This window comes from Leptonotus elevatus, chromosome 12, assembly GCF_054856555.1.
Source record: "Leptonotus elevatus isolate MCC_2025b chromosome 12, RoL_Lele_1.0, whole genome shotgun sequence".
Taxonomy (NCBI): Eukaryota; Metazoa; Chordata; class Actinopteri; order Syngnathiformes; family Syngnathidae; genus Leptonotus; species Leptonotus elevatus.
In genome coordinates, this window is record NC_141250.1 from 13,775,165 (window position 1) to 13,794,160 (window position 18,996).

At 39.9% G+C, this 18,996-nt stretch overlaps 2 protein-coding genes across 7 annotated transcripts in view; both read right to left on the bottom strand.

Moving 5' to 3' along the window:
* The window catches only part of epb41l5 (erythrocyte membrane protein band 4.1 like 5), a 28,241-nt gene extending 21,638 nt beyond the window's left edge, over positions 1 to 6,603 (bottom strand). For all 6 annotated transcript variants that reach the window (XM_086091155.1, XM_086091153.1, XM_086091151.1 and 3 more), the window contains exons 1-3: positions 6,427 to 6,603; positions 5,366 to 5,577; positions 565 to 669 (exon numbers count right to left, since the gene is read on the bottom strand). In XM_086091155.1, the coding sequence (XP_085947281.1) occupies positions 565 to 669; positions 5,366 to 5,545 (285 nt within the window). In that variant the 5' untranslated portion in view covers positions 5,546 to 5,577; positions 6,427 to 6,603. The remainder of the gene's footprint in view (positions 1 to 564; positions 670 to 5,365; positions 5,578 to 6,426) is intronic.
* Positions 6,604 to 7,954: 1,351 nt separating this feature from the next.
* ptpn4a (protein tyrosine phosphatase non-receptor type 4a) overlaps positions 7,955 to 18,996 on the bottom strand; it is a 52,196-nt gene continuing 41,154 nt past the window's right edge. Inside the window, exons 16-27 of the mRNA XM_086091181.1 lie at positions 18,761 to 18,920; positions 17,982 to 18,065; positions 17,746 to 17,802; positions 17,490 to 17,646; positions 16,027 to 16,193; positions 15,824 to 15,914; positions 15,626 to 15,687; positions 15,271 to 15,417; positions 14,827 to 14,955; positions 13,023 to 13,171; positions 12,023 to 12,158; positions 7,955 to 11,960 (exon numbers count right to left, since the gene is read on the bottom strand). Coding sequence (XP_085947307.1) covers positions 11,562 to 11,960; positions 12,023 to 12,158; positions 13,023 to 13,171; positions 14,827 to 14,955; positions 15,271 to 15,417; positions 15,626 to 15,687; positions 15,824 to 15,914; positions 16,027 to 16,193; positions 17,490 to 17,646; positions 17,746 to 17,802; positions 17,982 to 18,065; positions 18,761 to 18,920 — 1,738 coding nt within the window. The 3' untranslated portion in view covers positions 7,955 to 11,561. The remainder of the gene's footprint in view (positions 11,961 to 12,022; positions 12,159 to 13,022; positions 13,172 to 14,826; positions 14,956 to 15,270; positions 15,418 to 15,625; positions 15,688 to 15,823; positions 15,915 to 16,026; positions 16,194 to 17,489; positions 17,647 to 17,745; positions 17,803 to 17,981; positions 18,066 to 18,760; positions 18,921 to 18,996) is intronic.

Below are 18,996 nucleotides of genomic sequence, written 5' to 3' on the forward strand. Positions count from 1 at the left end.
GAGAATCGCGATTCTTATGAGAATACATTTTTTGGCACACCCCTAGGATTTATGTCTGGAGTTATTATTTTCCTACATTTTACCATAAGACCCTAAGAGACTTTCCCACAATTTAGAAGGACCAGTCCATTAATACATTTTGAATATAGGTAGCAAACTGAAACATCATCAATAAACATCAGTGGCAGAACTACATGTTAGGCAAGAGTTGGGCTGGGCCGGGTCGGGCCGGGCCGGGCCTAAGTCAAGATGCCAGAGCCGATTTTTTTTGGTGCCAGTCCAGCCAGCCTTGCTAACCATTAGCCAGTCTGCATGTTGGTTAAGTGCCCGGGTCTCAGTTGTGGCCACAGCAGCTTGTGTATGAATGTGCTTATTAGGTTTATTTTGATATTTGTTTGTTCAGTAAGACGACTGAATGCGCACCAGCGGCTGAGTCTGTCTTAGAACACAATACAATACATTCTAACTAGCGGTGGTAGGCTACATTAAATGAGCTGACATTGTGTTAATACACCTTGGAATTGTTTTTTTTTTTAAGAGAAACAAAGAAAAACTGTGCCTAACCGGAACTTGTGCAGAATCCATGAAGCGTAGTCCGAAGTAGTCTTTTTCTACTATGTCCAGATGGTACATGATCTGGTCGAACAGCTCCTCACCTTTGGCTTTTTTCTGATGAGAACAACCATGAAAAGAAAAAGAAAGTAGTTTTGTTTCTCAGTGCTGAATTACCTTTTTGTTAAGAGTACCAACATGCTGTAAACAAGCAACACGAGCACAGACATTGCGTTTTGTGTCTTTCTTTCCCATCATATCCCTTTTTGTGTTTCACTGAATACAGGTATGAGTAAATCTTCCAAATGGGCCTGAATAGGAGTTGCCGCTTCCAGCCAGGCTGTACCAGTTACTGCCTGTGCTCTGGCCGGGACTGGAAGATCTCTCCCTCACATGCACACACGCACACACATTTGTCTTCCAAACCTCAACTTGAGGCATGGCGACAGTGTTGCCATGGCAATGGGGGTTTAAGTGCCCCAGACACCATGGAGCTGAGGGAAGTGGGGAAGCTGAGCACACCATGTGATCGCCTGACGTTTGCGGCCATTCCAGTCTTCGTGCACCTTATTTGACGTTTTGAGAAGAAGAAAAATCTAGAATCTCATAAAAAATCACTATTCACTCTTTTATTCATGCATTAGTTGTACTGTAAATTATATTTGTATTATTTATTTTTTTTCAACTGCCCTGGATAGTACGATGTAACAATTTTAAGGACGTGACCCATCATCAGTGACAAAAGTTTGTTTGCGCACACACAGTTAATAGTGTGCCGCTCAAGGGGGGCCTGCCCTATGCTAGTTGGCATAGCTGAGGAAGCATAGCGCACCCCTACAGTACCCTCGGGAGGGAGAGAGACGGCATACAAAGGCCTCATTGTGTATGCGTGTTTGTGTGTGAGCATGTGTGCCATGCTTTGTTACAGTCCTTCAAGTTGTTTTTTTTTGGGGGGGGGGGGGTTCTTTTGCTCTTTCCCGGCATGTGATCATACAACCAACTGAGTTAGAGGGGTACATATTATTTGATAAAGATCTGCACATATGTTCAGTCAGTGAACCAACCACCCAACTCAAATGAGGAAATACGAACTGGTTTCCACGACTGTGGGCAGGCAAAATGAGGTCCTGTCAGCTGATGATGTACGGCTTAAAAAAATAAACAATTCAGTGATCATTAACTGGTTGGAAACCTGTAGAATAGTGCACTAACTGGTATAGTCAAAAGAGGGCTTGACGATATTTTTTGGGCAGTGGAAGTCAATTCATTCGAGAATTAAGATGTAAACAGGCAGTTGAATTGACATTAGCTGCTAGCGCTAACCGTCAACTGGTTAGCCGCTTGAGCATTACCAAGTGTACTTACTGCAAAGCCACCTTCTCATCTATCATAAAAGTAAGGAATATTTAAATAGCTTCTTATTGTTTTAAACTATTAATATCACCATAACAGCATGATTAATGCTTGGCGATATTCTTTTGGTAGTACAAGTAAATTGGTTTGAGAATTGAGATGTAAACAGGCAGTTGGACTGACTACTGATATTAGCCACTAGCGCTAACCATTAGCTAACTGGTTAGCTACTTGAGCATTATCAAGTGTACTGTATCAGCAAAGCCGCTTTCTCATCTATCATAAAAGTAAGGAATATTTAAAGAGTGGATTATTATTTTTAAAATATTAATATCGCCATGACGCCAGTATTAATGATCAGAAATGTGAAGTTTTTATTTTGCATATATCAAAATAAGGGGTAGCTTTGAAAATTTGGAGCTTGACCAGTGCCCTGAAGCAGATTTCAGATGACCTTTAAGGCTCCATTGTACATTTCGGGACTGCTGCTACAAATATTTTGAAGAAAAACAAGCCAGGCAAGGCCTCATGAAACCGTTTGCCGTGGGGGCACGCAGGGGGGGACTGATGCAAGAAAACCTGTCTGGACGCTGCGTGCACACGAAGACAGAAATGACGCACATTCTTTTGTCCAAATTGGCTTTTATATATTGTATGCTTGTTTTCCCCCAGACAGGAGATTTTGTTAGCATAGATGGGTTTTTTTCAGTACAGTCAGTGCAACCTTTATTGCACCGCGGGCCAGTCTTAAGTCATATTTCAATGAACTGACATACAAACACATGATTAAAAATTATAATAAAACAATTATTTTCCTCTATCATTTAACCCAGCTGCAACTCCTTCACTAAGTGGTCTCGGTCCACTCGTTTGGTACGCGCCAGGCAGGTTTCAGATGTTACCTTTCTTACACGACCCAACCAACCAAACCCGAGGACTCGCGTGTCAGTCCTTTGACTGACTGGCGAGCAGTCTCGTGCGTAACCCGCTACTCAGATTAGTCCCTACAGGTGCATATCAAGAAATTTGTATATCGTGGAAAACATCATTTGTTTCAATAGTTCCATTTAAAAAGGGACATTACACAGAGTGAGAGTGAAAAATGTCATTATATAATTTTTTTTTAATTAGAATGCTTATTGCTTACAGCTAACAAAAAATAATCACCAAAGAAAGAGTATTACATAATAATCAATTATTCTTAATACAGAAATTAAGTCAAATTAGCCAGTGTGTTGAATATGACTTTCACTTTTTTAATGAAACTCCTGAACCAAATGATTTTTTTTTTAATTATATTCCAAATTATTAAAATATCATACAATTTTGAAAATCAGTCAACTGGTACAATAGGATAATATGAATTTAAAAAGCACACACTTTACATTTAGATATAAAGTTATAATGTACAACCACAATGATGCAAACTAGCCAATAGCCATTCAGGACTACTCAGCAAAATTCAATCTGTAAACCCCCCCCAAAAAAAACACGACATGCAGTAGGATGAGGCAATAATCAATGAAAATCGACAGTGTCACAAATATTAAAAAGGTACACAATCATCTTGACAAATCTTGGTAATGGATAGCATTATTAATACTTCGATCGATATGATCGGAAATCGGGGTCGATCACGTGAGTTTTCAGCTGATTGGTTATGGCTGAAAAAGATCCGATTTTGACATTTTCTTAAATTCTTAAGTGAAGTATAATGTATTTTAGTTCTTTACTTGAACTACTGCTGATTTACAGCCATATAAAAAGGTTTCATCTTAGAATTACTTTCATTCAAATAGTGAAATAAATAAATAAATAAATATAAATGAATAATTGAGATGTGGTCTTCTCTTTGTTTTTCATTGGATAGGTATTGGATTGGGACTCCGTATCAACAGACACTCAAAATCAAGTGCAATAAGCCAATAAGAGCATTTTTTTTCTCTCCCAGCCCAATTGTAGGTCAAAGGTAGGCTGGCAATTATTGTAATGTAACATAAGCATGCGGGAGGAAGAACACATTTGTTGCGAGTTGAGAGGGACCAAAGAGGAAACGACGCAGAACACCATTTGGATTCAAAGAAGAGTTCAAAGTGAAGCCTCCTCTGTGGGCATCGACTCGGTGACGAGTCACACGTGTCATGTGACGCTGTCATGTGATTAAGCGTGCTGTCCAGAGAGGATCATGGAATTACAGGTGATCAGCCACTGAAGTATACACACCCACATGTGAATAAGCTTCATGGGCTGTGCTACTGACAACAACATAGCGGTCACCAGTGTAAAGTCAACACCAAACTATCACAACTAGGAATATTCTGCATTTTATGAATATCGGCATCGGCCTCTTTTTTTTTGTTTTGATCGCCCACAGAACAATCTGATTGTTCGCTCGTGCAGTGCTAACAGCCAATAAGCAGCAATTAGCGGCTAGCTCGTGAATTAACGGCTATTAGCCGTTTTTTAGCAGCTATTTGGGAGTTTGGGGTTTTTTGTGTGGGTGTAGATGGTTAGCTTGCGAGCTAACCGTCTAGCTTGCAAATTAATGGCTATTAGGTTAACCTGTGAGCTAACGGTTAGCTCGTGGACTAACCTAATAACCGTTTTTTTGCGGCTATGTGGGAGTTATCCCGGGGTTGGCGTGTGGGTGAACAGTTAGCCTACGAATTAGCGGCTATTTGGGAGTTAGTGTGTGGAAGCCACATTATAGTTGGTGCAAAAAAAGCTGATGGCAAACAAAAACCTTTAACGTGTTGCAAATCACAAAAGCTGTTTAATAAACATGCGCTTAAAGGCATTTTAAGCAGTCAAGTTCTGGAGTTTTATTATTAAAAATTTTGACACCAACTTTTTTTTTCTTCCTGCAAATGTATATCGGCTTTAAATGTCGGTTATCGGCCTCCCTGATGACCGATAATCGGTTTCGGCCCTGAAAAAAGCATATTGGTCTATCTCTAACTACAACTACTTTTAATTTGTAATAATCCATACTTTATTTGCACGATTAAAATAAATGACATTTATGGTATGGATGTAAAGTACTACTGGATAAATTATAAAGTAATATTTGCCAACAAATGCTTTAGAGCATTGCAAAAAACAAAAAAGTGCTTTTAATTGGGCTCATAGTGATCAATATTTGGGCTCACACACCTCATTTCATACATCACTCACACCTTCCTTTGAGCCAAAGCCAGAAAGACCATAAGTGAGAAAAAATGTCACCATATTTACTGGTTTAGCTGGTTTCGCCTCACTTAAATGTATTAAATATACTACTGAGAGGAGCTCAGGAGCTGCACACGCGTCTAACTGTGCATCACGAAACAATTCACCAGATTTATGTGACATACCTCTATCATATCAGAGCTCGTCATTGTATGTATCTTGGTACTGTTATATTTCTATTTTCTATTAATCCAAACAAATACGGGGTCAACTTCGGATGCAATGCTCTTACCGGCAGGTCGACGCTGACATCGGTCCCGTCCAACAAGGACACACGGCAAGTAATGACGGACTTGGCATCTCCAGCTGCCGGGATGTGCGTTGTAGCGCGCTGGGCCTCCCGTAGCCGTGTTTTTTCTGCATGTTTGCGGATGGAGCGTCGGCCCAGGGTCCTGCGCAGGAAACTCAGCATGCTGGGAGTGAGGGAGGGTCACACTACACCACCTGGATCACACAAAAAGTGGTTCAAACATGGGCTATTATGATGAAACATGCACAGGAAACAGTGTTAAGTGGCGCGGATGTACAAGTGTTTACATAAATGTCATTGAAAGTGTAGTAGTTCAGTACTTTAGATAGATTAGTAGTGTATTTACAATCTGTTTATAATATGGGCATAGGCTATGATGATAACACACTATATTTACTACACTTTATATTAACATATGTCACTGTTAGTGTAGTGCCTCACTATATAATAGTAATAATAGTAATTAAAATATTTAAGTAGCCATTTTACAAATTATATTGAAAGCTAATTTGTTCTACCAATTACGTGTTTGGACTAATATTTAAATTCACATATTTCTAAATTAGTCCTTAAAGAAGCATTTTATGCACAAAAACGAATTCAAGTCAAATGATGCGCAGAAAAATGACGTAATTTCGACACACAAAAAAGTGTCGAAATGAGCAACGAAAGTCGCTGCTATTGAGGTTCTGACTTTTGATTTACCAAATATTGACAAATGTTAGTGGGAATCCTCAATTTCATCATATAAACGAGGAGCAGATTGAGGGTAAATGATTATTTTATACATTTGTACTCAGCCAGGGCCTAAAAGTACCTGTAGGAAGCGACGCAACAGGTGTGCATTTGATTTACAGTACAAACTACGCCGTTACAATGCCCGCAATTGTACTGCAAGCTAGCATTTCTGCCTGACTGTCCGGTGAGAGAAAACAAGCGCCGCCTGGAACTCTCGTTGGCTGGACCGAAGATACACTTGCCCGGCTGTGGAGACACTTGTGGATTCGGAGAAGGATTGGGATGAAGAAGCGAGAGATTCTTACCGAAGTTCCTCCGTTAAATCCAGTGCGAAAGCACGCCCGCTTGCATTTTAGACGACCGAAGAGCAACATGAAGCATTTCAAGTGTTCGAAGTTTGCTTCCTATTTTATTGCGTCTCACGACCCCTGCGCGAGATTTTCCTCTCCTCCCAGGTCCCAACACACACAAAAAAAGTAGGAGGCAAAGCTTTCCCCGGAAGTGACATCATGATAAACCCAAACAACAATGTGATTAGCATTTTTTAAAGAGACATGCACTCTTTTTGATCAATACGTTCCAACTTTTAGAGGCTTGCTATTTTATCATATACGCACAGTTGCTTCCAGTTAATACAGACACGAAACTGTTATTTGTTTCGGGGTCGAATTGGTTGTATTTAAATAAGAAGCAATGCGCTGATTAATGTATATTTAGTCATTCAACACTTTAACTAGTATTAATGAATTAATCCCGACAAAAAAACAGAGGTTACAAACAAAAAACATTGACATGATACCGCTATACTTACTGTTTTTCCTAATTTTATTATTTTAGTTGCATGTTTTTCATACAATTCGTAAGTTATGAGTTATGCGTTAGTGTATTTTGACATACGTACACGTTTAACGGGACTCCGTCGTAAACTAAAACAGTAAAAGTTTTTCAATAATCATAGGCGCCCTCTTCTGGATAGTTTAGAACAGTGGGTTTTTTCTTTTGTTTTTTTCTTTCTGTCTCTTTATTTTTCTTTTTGATTTTTATTGAGTCAATGAGCATACTATATTACGCAAACGGTCACAAAAAGGGATATTCAGCCTTGGGGGAAATTTCGAAATAAACCTAAACTGCATTTACTTGACTTTCTGTAAAAAAATAATAATGTCCAACTGTTTATCTCAGCACAGCTGGAATAGATAGATGATTTAAGTTATTATTTGTGGTAAGTAAATCATTTTGGATTGATCAAGTGAAATTGGATAATTCCCCGTAGCACACCTGATGATCTCCCATGGCACAGTGATAAAGATGATACAATAATAAATAGTTTTAAAAAATCTTAAAAACTAATTGAAGTTCTAATAGTCATTTAACTTTATCCAAGAAAACCCCTTTTGACTTTGCATGATGGACAATTCAACAAGCAGGAAGTAGTTTTGGTCAAGTTGGGCAGTACTGAATCTCGGCTCATCCTCTAATATGGAGTTTGCTTACTTTGGGTGCTACCGCTTCCTCCCACATTCTAAAAACATGTACAGTACAGTACTTGGAGGTTTTCAGAGGCATTTTCCTTCTCAAATATTTTTTTTTAAATTTGAGTTGTATGGGTTATAATGCTGGAAAAAAAGATTATAAAAAATTTATCTGGGTCTCTTTTTTTTTGCATCACAAAAAAGATAACATTTGAATAGGGGTGTGTAGACTTTTTTTTTTATATCCACTGTAGAAATGAAATAAGATCAGCTATGGCTATCAAATTAGAAAGTACTCTTTCGATGGAGCCATCTCTTCTCTTTACCTCACTTTTGCAGTGTGTAAATCTGAAGCGACATCTCCATGCTTTGACAGACAAGCTTTAATTGTTCACAATCAAGCTTATAGACACGTCCAAAGCACCAGTAAAATCAGGATTCCAGTCAGAAAGAAACAAGACATTTGTACGACACACAAAAAGCTTCATTTAAAATATAAGGAAAAACATCATCTTGGGGTTTTAGCATATATACTCGCCGGTATAGATTGTGTCAAATCAAATCAAGAAGTTTGGAAGTACACACCAGTTGTGGAACATTTGAATCCTCCAGAGGAAAACAACAACAAAATACTTCTGCTCACAATTGATTTTCCCTTTTATTTTAAAGATTTTTTTTTAATATACAACATAGTATTTACAGGGTCTAGCATTATTTACACAAAATTAACAAGTGGCACTGTGTAGTTAGAAGTCCCCCCCCCCCCGCCTTATTTTTTTTTAAAACAAAAGAAAAGAAAATTTAAACATAAAAAAGGTACTTTTTCTTTTCAATAGCACTACTTGCCACTCAGCATTCTACAAAGTGCTGTCTTTTTCCTAGCCATCTACAACAGGTTTCATCTTTGCAAAAAATACAGCTAAAGTCGGCCCTTCCCATTTTTTGAACCTCTCTAAAACTACCTTCAACCAGTACACTAAATGCGCCGATTACGGGTCATTAACAAACATTTCAATTATACAGCTCTCGCTAGATGTTTGGTACAGTTGTACACGCGCTCTCTTTCTGGGAAAGTGTTTTATTTTCTTGGTAAAATGTCTTAAAAGTTGTATTCTTGTTCGTCTTGCTGATGCTGCTCACAGGCCTAAAACAGTGTTGGTTTTTAAAGTAAAGTAAATGAAAAATTGACCAACTCGGCTGCTGAATGCAAAGTTAGCTGGAAGGGAGCATAGTGATTTTAGTGTTGTTCTTTTGAAAAGAAGCTCGAGGATGTATTGTCGAATAAAACAAACGCACAGTTCCACTGTTCCAACAGACCACGTGGAGGGAACAATACAAAGCATGAGGAGGATGGACGAGATGTGCTGTGAAAGCCTGATAAGTTTTGGAGAAGTCAACTTCTTGATAGGGGACAAAGAAACTCGGCATGAAAGGGCAGGATAAGCAGACTCCAAAAAATAATCATGTCAAAAAGGAAAAAGCTTTTATGGCACCATGTTTCATTCCAGTTAAGAGACAAGCAGGCTTAGAACAGACAGCTCCAAATATTCGAAAGACGGCAGAGTTATACGGATGCATCACAATAAATTTGAATGTGGTGAAAAAGTTCATTTATTTCAGTAGTTTAATTCCAAAAGTGAGTTCAAAAGTGAGTTATTTACATTGGATAGGAACACAAGGACAAATCATTCCCAGTCCTACCTAATTTCCATGTTAAAATCGATTTGATTGTTTATGTAATATTAAAAAAATTTCAGCTGGAAAAGTCTATGAAATCCCAGATAGTCACGATTTGGCATTCACAGATTTTTTTGGGTACCCTATCCTCTGTAAACTTGGAGAAAAATTCACGTTATTCTTCATTTATGAACAAAAGTATTGCTTTGCCCCAATCTTGTGGCAAAAATGGTACCAAGGAACTATGTTGAAGTGAGTTGAGGAGCACCATTTATAGACAAAAGTCACTACTTTGGCATCATTTTGGGGCCAGGGAATTCAATTGTGCATTGTGGAGCATTATTTAGACAAAAGTAATTCTTTGGCACCATTTTGGTGCCAAGGAATGATTTGAAGTTAATTTGAGTTATTTCTTTTTTGTTAAAAAAAAAAAAAAAAAAAGAGTAGTGCTTTGCCACAATTTTGTGGCAAATTATCAAACATTTTTAAGGGAGCATCTGTTGATTACACGCTTATTTTGACTATTCACAGGAGGTCCTGATTCCTTTCCCTAATGATTAGCAGTAGGTCACTGTACTTGGGTTTTTGTTAGCTGTAAGCTAAAATCATTGCAACTATAACAAAACAAAAAAAATCCAAACATTAAATATCTTTTTGTGTGTAATGAATATATATTATTCAAGTTTGACTTTTTGAATAAGAACTACTTCCAGAAATTCTAATTTATTGAGATGCAAAATGCAACAGTAGAGAAGAACTGAAAATGGAAACCTCGAAACAAAACTCATTCAGTCATCTTAGAACGCGATGAAAAATTGCACACCTTACAATGTTAAATCATATTTATCAATAAAAATAAAAAAAACTCAATGAAAAACATGACGTGTTAATAAGTTAAAAGTCCATGCTGGAATTGATGACGTGTGGCGGGTGAACACTCAGACTGACATTCACTTAGCTTTCAAAACAAGTACCTTGAAATGATGGTGTACCACTAGATATCCTAAAATAAGATTAAATATTTTTTTTAAAGTGCCGCATGTTACGAAAAATCTAAATCCAAGGGATTAAATATGTGAAGACTTTTTCGGAGGGGGGGGGGGGTGTTCCAATAGTGTGACACGTTTGTTTTTCAGGCTTCATTATTTGTATGGACTCGCCAAATGGTTCGACTCAGTAGGAATGAGGGGGCACGCTTTGCGTGTGCCTCCTGGGAAAAATTCATGTATTATAGGGGTCCACGATTTGACCCCCTAAAAACAATTGACGTGAGAATGCCTGTCATGACAGGATGCACAAACACATCTCAAGGGCACGTTTGAAATCAGCCATTTGGGATTAAAGTAGCCATTTTGGACACATTTCAGGACTCAAACTCCTATTAGGGAATTTGCCCCACTTGGAAGAAATTCTCCAAGCAGAAAAGCATTTTCTATGCCATCCATTTAGGATGGAGTATATTGTCAAAGTTTGATCATTTCTGGGGTGAAATATGGGACGGGAGGGCCAATTTAGTTTCCTTAGACTTCAAATGCTCCATGCACACACACACACAAAAGGAGTTCCCACTCAACACATCCTGAAGATTGTAAACCTGTTTTGTTCTTCACTAGGTCATATGTCTCCCAAAGCAAAGCAATGATTCAAAGTCACCACACTAAATGCCCCCCCCCCCGCGTCAATCTGTCCGTCTGTAACGAAAAAGCTGAGAAAGATCAAAACAATAAATTAAATCATGTTTTTTTTCCCCACATCCTCACAAAGCAAAAATAATTAACGAAGCAATTAAGAAGGATAAGACTACTGCACTACTTAAAAGTGGACCGGGAAGGTATGATGCTCTTGACTGGTACAAACATACAGCTCATTTTGTTCAGTGGACAAGGTTTGACACAAAATAAAACAATAAATACTCTTTCGGGAGGGGCAAAAGATAAAAGGTTTATCTCTGTATCAGCTTTAAAAAAAAAAAAGGCAGGTCTGTCTGGCAGACTCACTCACAAAAGAGGACCAGGTGACGGGAAAGGGGGGGGGAGGCGGGAAGCTTTCCAACCATGGGACAGCCCATCCGCTCGGAATTTATGGCACAAAAGCAACTCGGTATCTTTGTCGACTTGGTGCGTACCCTGAACACACAACAGCCTCTAACGGTACCTCATCAACATGGCGGGATTGCTTCTTTAATTGAAACCTGTCCATGAGTTTCCTGTTTGTTCTTCCCATTTTTGTTATCATAAAGTGCAACAGTGCGTTTGTTCTCTCCTCCTGTTCCTGCTTCCCCTGAAAAAGTGTCACGGGTCGTCAGGATGGGGTTCAGGGTTCACGCTGGTCTCGCTGGTGGCGCTGGCGACGCTGGGCTCCTCCACTTCCTCCTCCGTCACCTCCCCCACGTCCAGCACCTCCACCTCTTCATCGTCATCATCGTCCTCCTCATCATCCAGACCTCCTTCCAGCAGCTCCACCACAGCCGCCTCCTCCTCCTCCTCCTCGACCTCCGCTTTGTCTTCTCCCTCCTCTGTATTCTCCTCGTCATCCTCGTCCTCCTCCTCCTCCTCCTCCTCTTCCTCCTCCCCCTCTTCCTGGTTGCCGTCCTCCTTCTCTCGGAGCTGGTAGACGGCAGGCGTGAGCGGTCGGACCAGGCCCTCCTCGTAGACCTTCAGGATGGCCTCGCACACAAAGCGGTACTGACTCTGGTGGAGAGCAAGACAAGATGAGTAGAAGCAAGATCGGAAAAACAGCCGGCTCGACGTACGGGCGTCTGGATCATCATGGCTCTCTGGTCTCTCATGGTCCGGACGATTTCCAGAGGGTACACCGGCTGGCCGCACTCCATGAGACACAACGCCGTTTCCATGGTGATCAGAACACCTGTCCGACCAATCCCAGCACTGAGGAAAAAGTAAGAGACAAAAGGATATGTTAAAAGTCACAAAGTGAGACTGAAGTTGACTTTAAACTGCAGGTCCAAACGTCCAATTCCAATTTAATTCCTATACAGTTGAGTTTGAAACAGTTAACACATTGACTTTATCATTCGATAATAAAGGTTAGAACTTTGACAAGTTTAGGTTGGCGCTAAGCTGTGGAACGATCACCTCTTAACGTTGGAACTGGTCCCACAGTGGAGTGTTTTAAGTCACGTCCTAAGGCCCACTTTAATTCTTTGGCGTTTAGTTCAGCGTGAATTGTGTGGTGCTCGGGGTCTTTTCGTGTTTTTTTATTTATTTATTTTTTAATGCATTTATTTTGTATTTGACTATTTTATTGACTGTTAAAAAAATATATATATAGTTTTTATAGGTTTTACTAGATTTTATTTGTATGATCGTGTGTGGACTTTAATGTGCAGCACTTTGGAAACGCTTGCTTATAAAATGTGCTATAGAAATAAAAGTGGATTGGATTCGATTGAAGCTGCTAATCATTTATTTGCCTTTAGACGCCTGATCTATAGCAGTGGTTCTCAACCGCGGTCCCCGATTACCCCTATCCAGCTTGTTTTCCATGTCTCCCACAAGTGTTTCAAACGATCAGCTAATCAGCAAGCTCTGCATGAAGCCTGAGGACAATCCTCAGCTGTGTTGGCTGGGGAGACATGGAAAACAGGCTGGATAGTGGTACTCGAGGGCCGGGGCTGAGAACGAGTGATCTACAGCATGTGGGCAATACTGTATCAGGCGTTTACATAAAAACTTGTGCGTGAGTTAGGAACGAAAAAACAACGCTGATCTGCCATATCTCAACCCTCTAACCTGCAGTGTACCACCACAGGTTGGTCTTGCCCCATCCTTTTGCTCCGAACCAAAGTAACAAAGTCCAAGAAGTCGGTGGAATCATCAGGGACACCGTGGTCGGGCCAAGCCAGGTACTGGATCTGGGTCAACTCTCTCTGCTGCTCACTCTGAAAAGGTTTAACACATACGAAGACAGTGAATACAACTTTCTGGGAAAAATGTATTTCGTTCATACGCTGGCTAGCCGAAAACAAAGGAATACGATTGGGGACTTGTGCTCGAGTTTACTGTGACAGATCAAAAACACTGTAACACCTTAAACATATCTCCAAGGGCTCTTACTCTAAGTGATGAACAAGTTACATTTTGTGTGGGTGAATCAAATGGCACTTAAAATCGACATGACAAGTAGCAAACCAGAAGGCTCTTCTTGACGACACACACACAAACACTAATATTCTTCACATTTGACCATAAGAAGAACATCATTGCAGCTTAGAGCCATATCATGTCAGCCTCACTGTTGAGAAAAATTAAAGCATCTTTTAAGGATTGATGTCTGTGTAGCAAGTGTAACGAGAAACGAGTGCTTGGCACGTCTGCCTCACAGTTGCCGGTTTGGAGTTGGAATCTCATCTTAGGTCCTCCTTGTGTGGAGTTTGCATGTTCGCCCATGTGCTTATTATGGTTCATTTTGTTGGTATTGCGGCTTTCCGCCTCATGGCAAAATCAGGCGCATTAGCTTTATTGAAGACTTAAAATGCGTCCATAGGTGGGATCTTGCATATGAGGAAAAAAAAAACTCTAATGAGTGCATTGATTTACTGATTTTATATATTTTTTTATTCAAAATGAAGCACTTTTGTTTACATTTCTGTGGTCATGATAATGCCAATAATTGTGATCATTTTAGTCCCAATAACTGCGATGTGAATTTTCCATACCGTTTCATGTCTAGCTTTAGCGAACACTGTTTCAGTGCAAAAGTCTTGTGCCGCCTCAACACAGCAACATGGTCCCCATGGCAACCATTTGGCAGTATTGCTGCTTTGTCGACCAATACATTTTGAAAGGTCATGCTACATGGGAAATGGTCAGTGAGGTCAACTGGTCACAGATGTGCACATCTAAACAAAACAACAGAGGCTCAGAAAAAAGAACTGTTATTACTGTTTCATGTGCTTCAACAAAAACAATGGTAGTCTCTAATTTAAAAGAATGCAAAATAACCACCATGACTGAAAACAAAAAAAACGCAAGCAAACTTGTTGTCTCCCTTTGTGCTTTTCATCTTGCGACTTCGTTCCTTTTCTTTTACAAGAATCTGACTGACAAGGGGTGGTTGCGTTGTCATGGTAACCAGATCTCAATACGTGGTCCACATGCGAGAGCAGCAAGAGCCAGAAAAAGAACAGCCCACACCGCTCGCTATGGCAACACACCTCCTCTGGATCCTCAGCTGCTCATTGTTTCGGAAACACCGGACGTTCTCGCGCCATGTTTCTTCTGTAATCTCTCCTGCTGTTTTCATCCTCTCCCTCTCTTTTTCTTTAATCGGGCCGTATTGGCTACCTAAACATGTATGCAACACCCTCCAATATACTGATAAAACAAATTTAAATTATCTTTACTTTTAGTGTCATAATTAGCATGTATTGAGAGAGGGTTTACATTGCAACGGCAATGTAATGTAATTTAATGTATGGTAACTATTTTTAGTTGACATTACTTTTAGCAATATCAAGAATATAGTGGTAACCGTGCTAATTTTGGTCCCTGACAAGAAACGTTCATACGGTTTCATCTTTACATCCTGTCTCACCTGTAAGTGCATGAGGGTCATTTCCCGGACCAGGAAGGCTGAATTTCCCTCCTCGTTGTGGCACGTAACACTGAAGTCTCCGTACGGAGCACTGCTGTCTGGGTTGGGCCAGTACTGGTGGCACTTCACCTGTAACCGACAAGTAGGATTGTAGAGCCACATTGAAGTTACCCGGTCTTTGCTCATAGAATTCTAAAGTTCCTGAATAATATACACAGTTGAAGACTTAACGACTTCCATCAGAATTTAAGATTACTGAAGCTGGTCCTAAAGGCTAAAACTGTGAAATTACAAGTTGTTGTATAAGTATTGTTGATAGAAGACTAAGCAACAATTAAATAGATAAAAATAAAAATAAATACAAATACTCAATTCTCATAATATCAAGAAAGGAAAGGAAGAAGATTAATGACTGCTGATTTTCAAAGAAAATCCTTGACATACCCGTCCCCTCTCGACCTGCGTTGTGAGCATGACCACCATAGATGAACCCTGCTCCCAGGTCATTTGCCAAAAGTCAGGGCAGGTGTTCGGCAAAGGACCTTGGCAAGCTATGTAGCGGTTTATGAGACTGGAGGCAGGAATCTCCATCTAAACACACAGGAATTGAAAAACAGGGAACTTCCTTAACAACTTTGGTCCCAACTTTTATCTGGAAGTTACAGGTATGTATTTTCAGCATGCGTAAATTTGCATGGGGGTTAAAAAAAAAAAAACACCAGAGAAAAAGGCATACTGAACTTTGTGACACAATAAACATGACAAATGGGAATTTACGAGGCAGTAAATCAAAACTCACATTGATGTAATTTGCATTGATGTAGTCATCTGTGCTTTTCAGAATGACCCGCGTGGCATCATCTTCAACGGGAGCGATAAGACAAAACAAAAAAAGCAACAGAAGGCAAAGTGAATGACAACAGCCAGAGTGTCATACATAATATAAAATATATATATCTTATTCTGTAGTTCTAAATGTTGTGTGGCAATCACATACAGGGAGAGATGTCTCTGTAGCGATTTTTGGAAACGTTCTGAGGTAATTTGGCACACAGCATGGTCATCCCGGGTCTCTTCCTGTACAGTTGCTGTAAGAAACAGCAGCAAGTTGAGGTCACTTGATTGATAATCCAACAAAGAAATTGAAAGAGTTGGTAAAATGACTACATCTGTAAGAATGATTTTTGCATTTCAACTCACGTCAAACTGGGCCAGTATGGCTCCACTGTTCAGACCGTCCTTTAGGGCAACCATAGAGTCCCTCAAAGCATGCTGGTCCAGCTGGGTGGGGTCTTGAGGGGACTTCTCTGGGATGTACTGAAAATCTGGCTCCGAGTCCACCTTCTCCTCCACCACGTCATAGATGGCTGGATGGGACAACAAAGAAATGTTCCATCAAAACATACAACTGTGAACAGAAGTTTACACGCACACACACAGTTCACACACAGATCACGGACACGAATGCCAATAAATTAGGGCTTTTATTAATTTATTTGAACCATTTTTTCCCAGGGTGGAGGGATTATACAACACGCAGCTTCTGTGTAACTCTACCATTGTTGGCATTACTGTCACTAAATTCTGTGGATTGTCCCATTGCTTAAGAGATTTGGTCAAACCAATGCATGATTCATAAAATGCTTGTCAGGCTGGCAATGGCAAAGCTGCATTCCCTCATGAGCACCACTCACTAAAAAATTTAACTAACGGTATCTATATACGTACGTATAATTTTGATAGGCAATTCTTTGCAGATGTACAATGTATAATTCACAAGACCATGGAAGAAACAAGTTAAAAATAAACACCCCAAAATAAATGACATTTATGCCCAAGATGAGCAAGTGAAAACATCTGACCATAACTGTCTATACAGAGGCAAGATGATGTTGCAAGCAAGGCGAGGGCGATATTTGAAATGACAGCAAGACAAAATGGGAGCTAACAGACCTTCAACTTATTTAAATGTTATGTATCTGCTTTGATGTATGACTGCATGTAAATCCCCCTTTGACCCACTTAACGCAAAGCGTTGCAATGATTCATCATCTTCAAACACTCCCTGAAGGTAATGAAAGAACTCTTTGATAAAGTACATACATATAGCCGAGAATGAGACGCAAGCGTATCTGAAGACAAATCTATTAAACATACATAATTATGAACATTCAAACCCAGACATCAGATGAGTACATGTTCATTGCCATTGGCATCTTTCACATCTGGTTATAAAGCAAGAGAAGCCTTGCAATATAGTTTGAAATTAAATGTAACATCTAAAAAGAAACACTATTGTCTTACAGCTAAGTCAATGAGTCTGCAATCATGCCTGGCCTGACAAATTATTGAACATGTATAATGCCCCATCAGTGCACACGCACACACAAAGTCAAGCCTCAATTGAGGTTGGAGGCTTTCTTGCTCAAGGGCACCTCGACAGTTTCCAGTTTCGACATTTCCTGAACAGAACTAGCTTTTAGACTCAAACCTTCCAGTTCCAAAACTCGTTACAGATGAGTTCTAATGAAACCATAAAAAGACTCAATTTCAATTGTGCAATATTTTATGACTTTTTGTAACTAGTTTTTTTTCTCTCATTCGGCTTATTTGCTAATATTACTCTTTTTTTTTTTTATATATTTTGTATGGCTACATCTTACCGTTTGGCCTGACCAGTAGGATGAGCTCTCCAGAGTGGCTCTCACAGCTAGCCTTGATGAACATGACAACCTGGTCGTGGGTGTGGTCCGAGATGTCCCGCCCATTAATTAAGACGACCTGGTCACCTTCATTCAGGCGGGGCACGCACAGGTCAGCCTAAAGCAGAAAGCGAGATCAAAACAGTCAAATGGGAGATTTGTCAAGCTGCATTTGGAGAGTTTTACAATATGCTGTAATGGGAGAGTCCTGACTTACTGATGTTCCAGGAGCAACTCTGGACACTATGATTGGCATCTTCTGGTCAGCTCCACCCTGGAAACACACACAGACACGCTAAGGCAAAATCGGTCAACTTCTGAAATCCTTGTTAACAAGTCTAAACTACTGGGAGAATAGAAATCTGGCATGCACAGAATTACAGCAAATTAATGAACAAATATAGGACAATAACTACAACAGACCAGTTAACTTTTTTTTTTCTTTTTTTTTACCTTAACGTTGAAGCCAAAACGTCCATGTTCATCAGGGCTCATCTTGATCAAGACCAGATTATCATGAGGGACAACTCCATTTAGCTGAAAGAACGAGTAAAAAAATATATATAATAGACTTATTACTTAGACTGCGGCGTCAATAACACAATAAGGTGTCTTTGAGAGATCCCCATTTCAGAAAAAAGAAAAAAGTTGAGATTTTCCATTGAATTTCATATTCATTGTATTAAATTGATGTTATTCTGTTAGAAATCCATATCTGTTAAGCTCCTTTACCACTTTTATGCGCACTTGCTGAAAGGGTGGACATTTTTGGTTAGTGTTAGCATTATTTGAGCACATACGTGGAGCTTCACCTAGCAAAATGATTGAGTTAGCAAGCTGACTGTTTAGCAATGATCATATCAATATATTTCTGGAAGGTGTTTATATCTGCTATTTCTCAATGACAGAGTGAACATGTTTATTTTAACAATATGGAACAAAACACATAGCATGATGAAAATTACGAAACATAAGTGTAAATATTTATTCTGCAACTGCAAGAATGTCACTGAAAACAGAGGATTTCTGATTTGTGTTCAGGGTAATGGGTTAGAGCTGATCTCAGCTGACTTTGAGCAAGGGACGAGGTACCCTGGACTGGTCGCCGGTCAATCACAGATCACATATAGACGGACAACCATTCAGATGAACAACCTCCCCTGTGGGGCATTTCAGAGCCTTCAATTAACCTAACATGAATATGTTTTGTATTATCTAGTCCCTTGACTGACCGTGGTCTTGTCAGTGTTGGCAGGAACATCGTACATCTCGTTGAGGTGGTTGTCCAAGAGGCTCTGCTGCGAGTGGGCCTGGATAATCTGGCTCAAGGTTTTCCTGCTCAGCTGCTTGGGGGGCAGAGCCGGAGGTTGGCCGTCCAACCCGTCAGGAGAACTGGGCATTGCAGAGAGAGAGACGGAAAAGAAAGAATGAAACTTTATTATGCGTATAACAGTAAAATGTGACTACT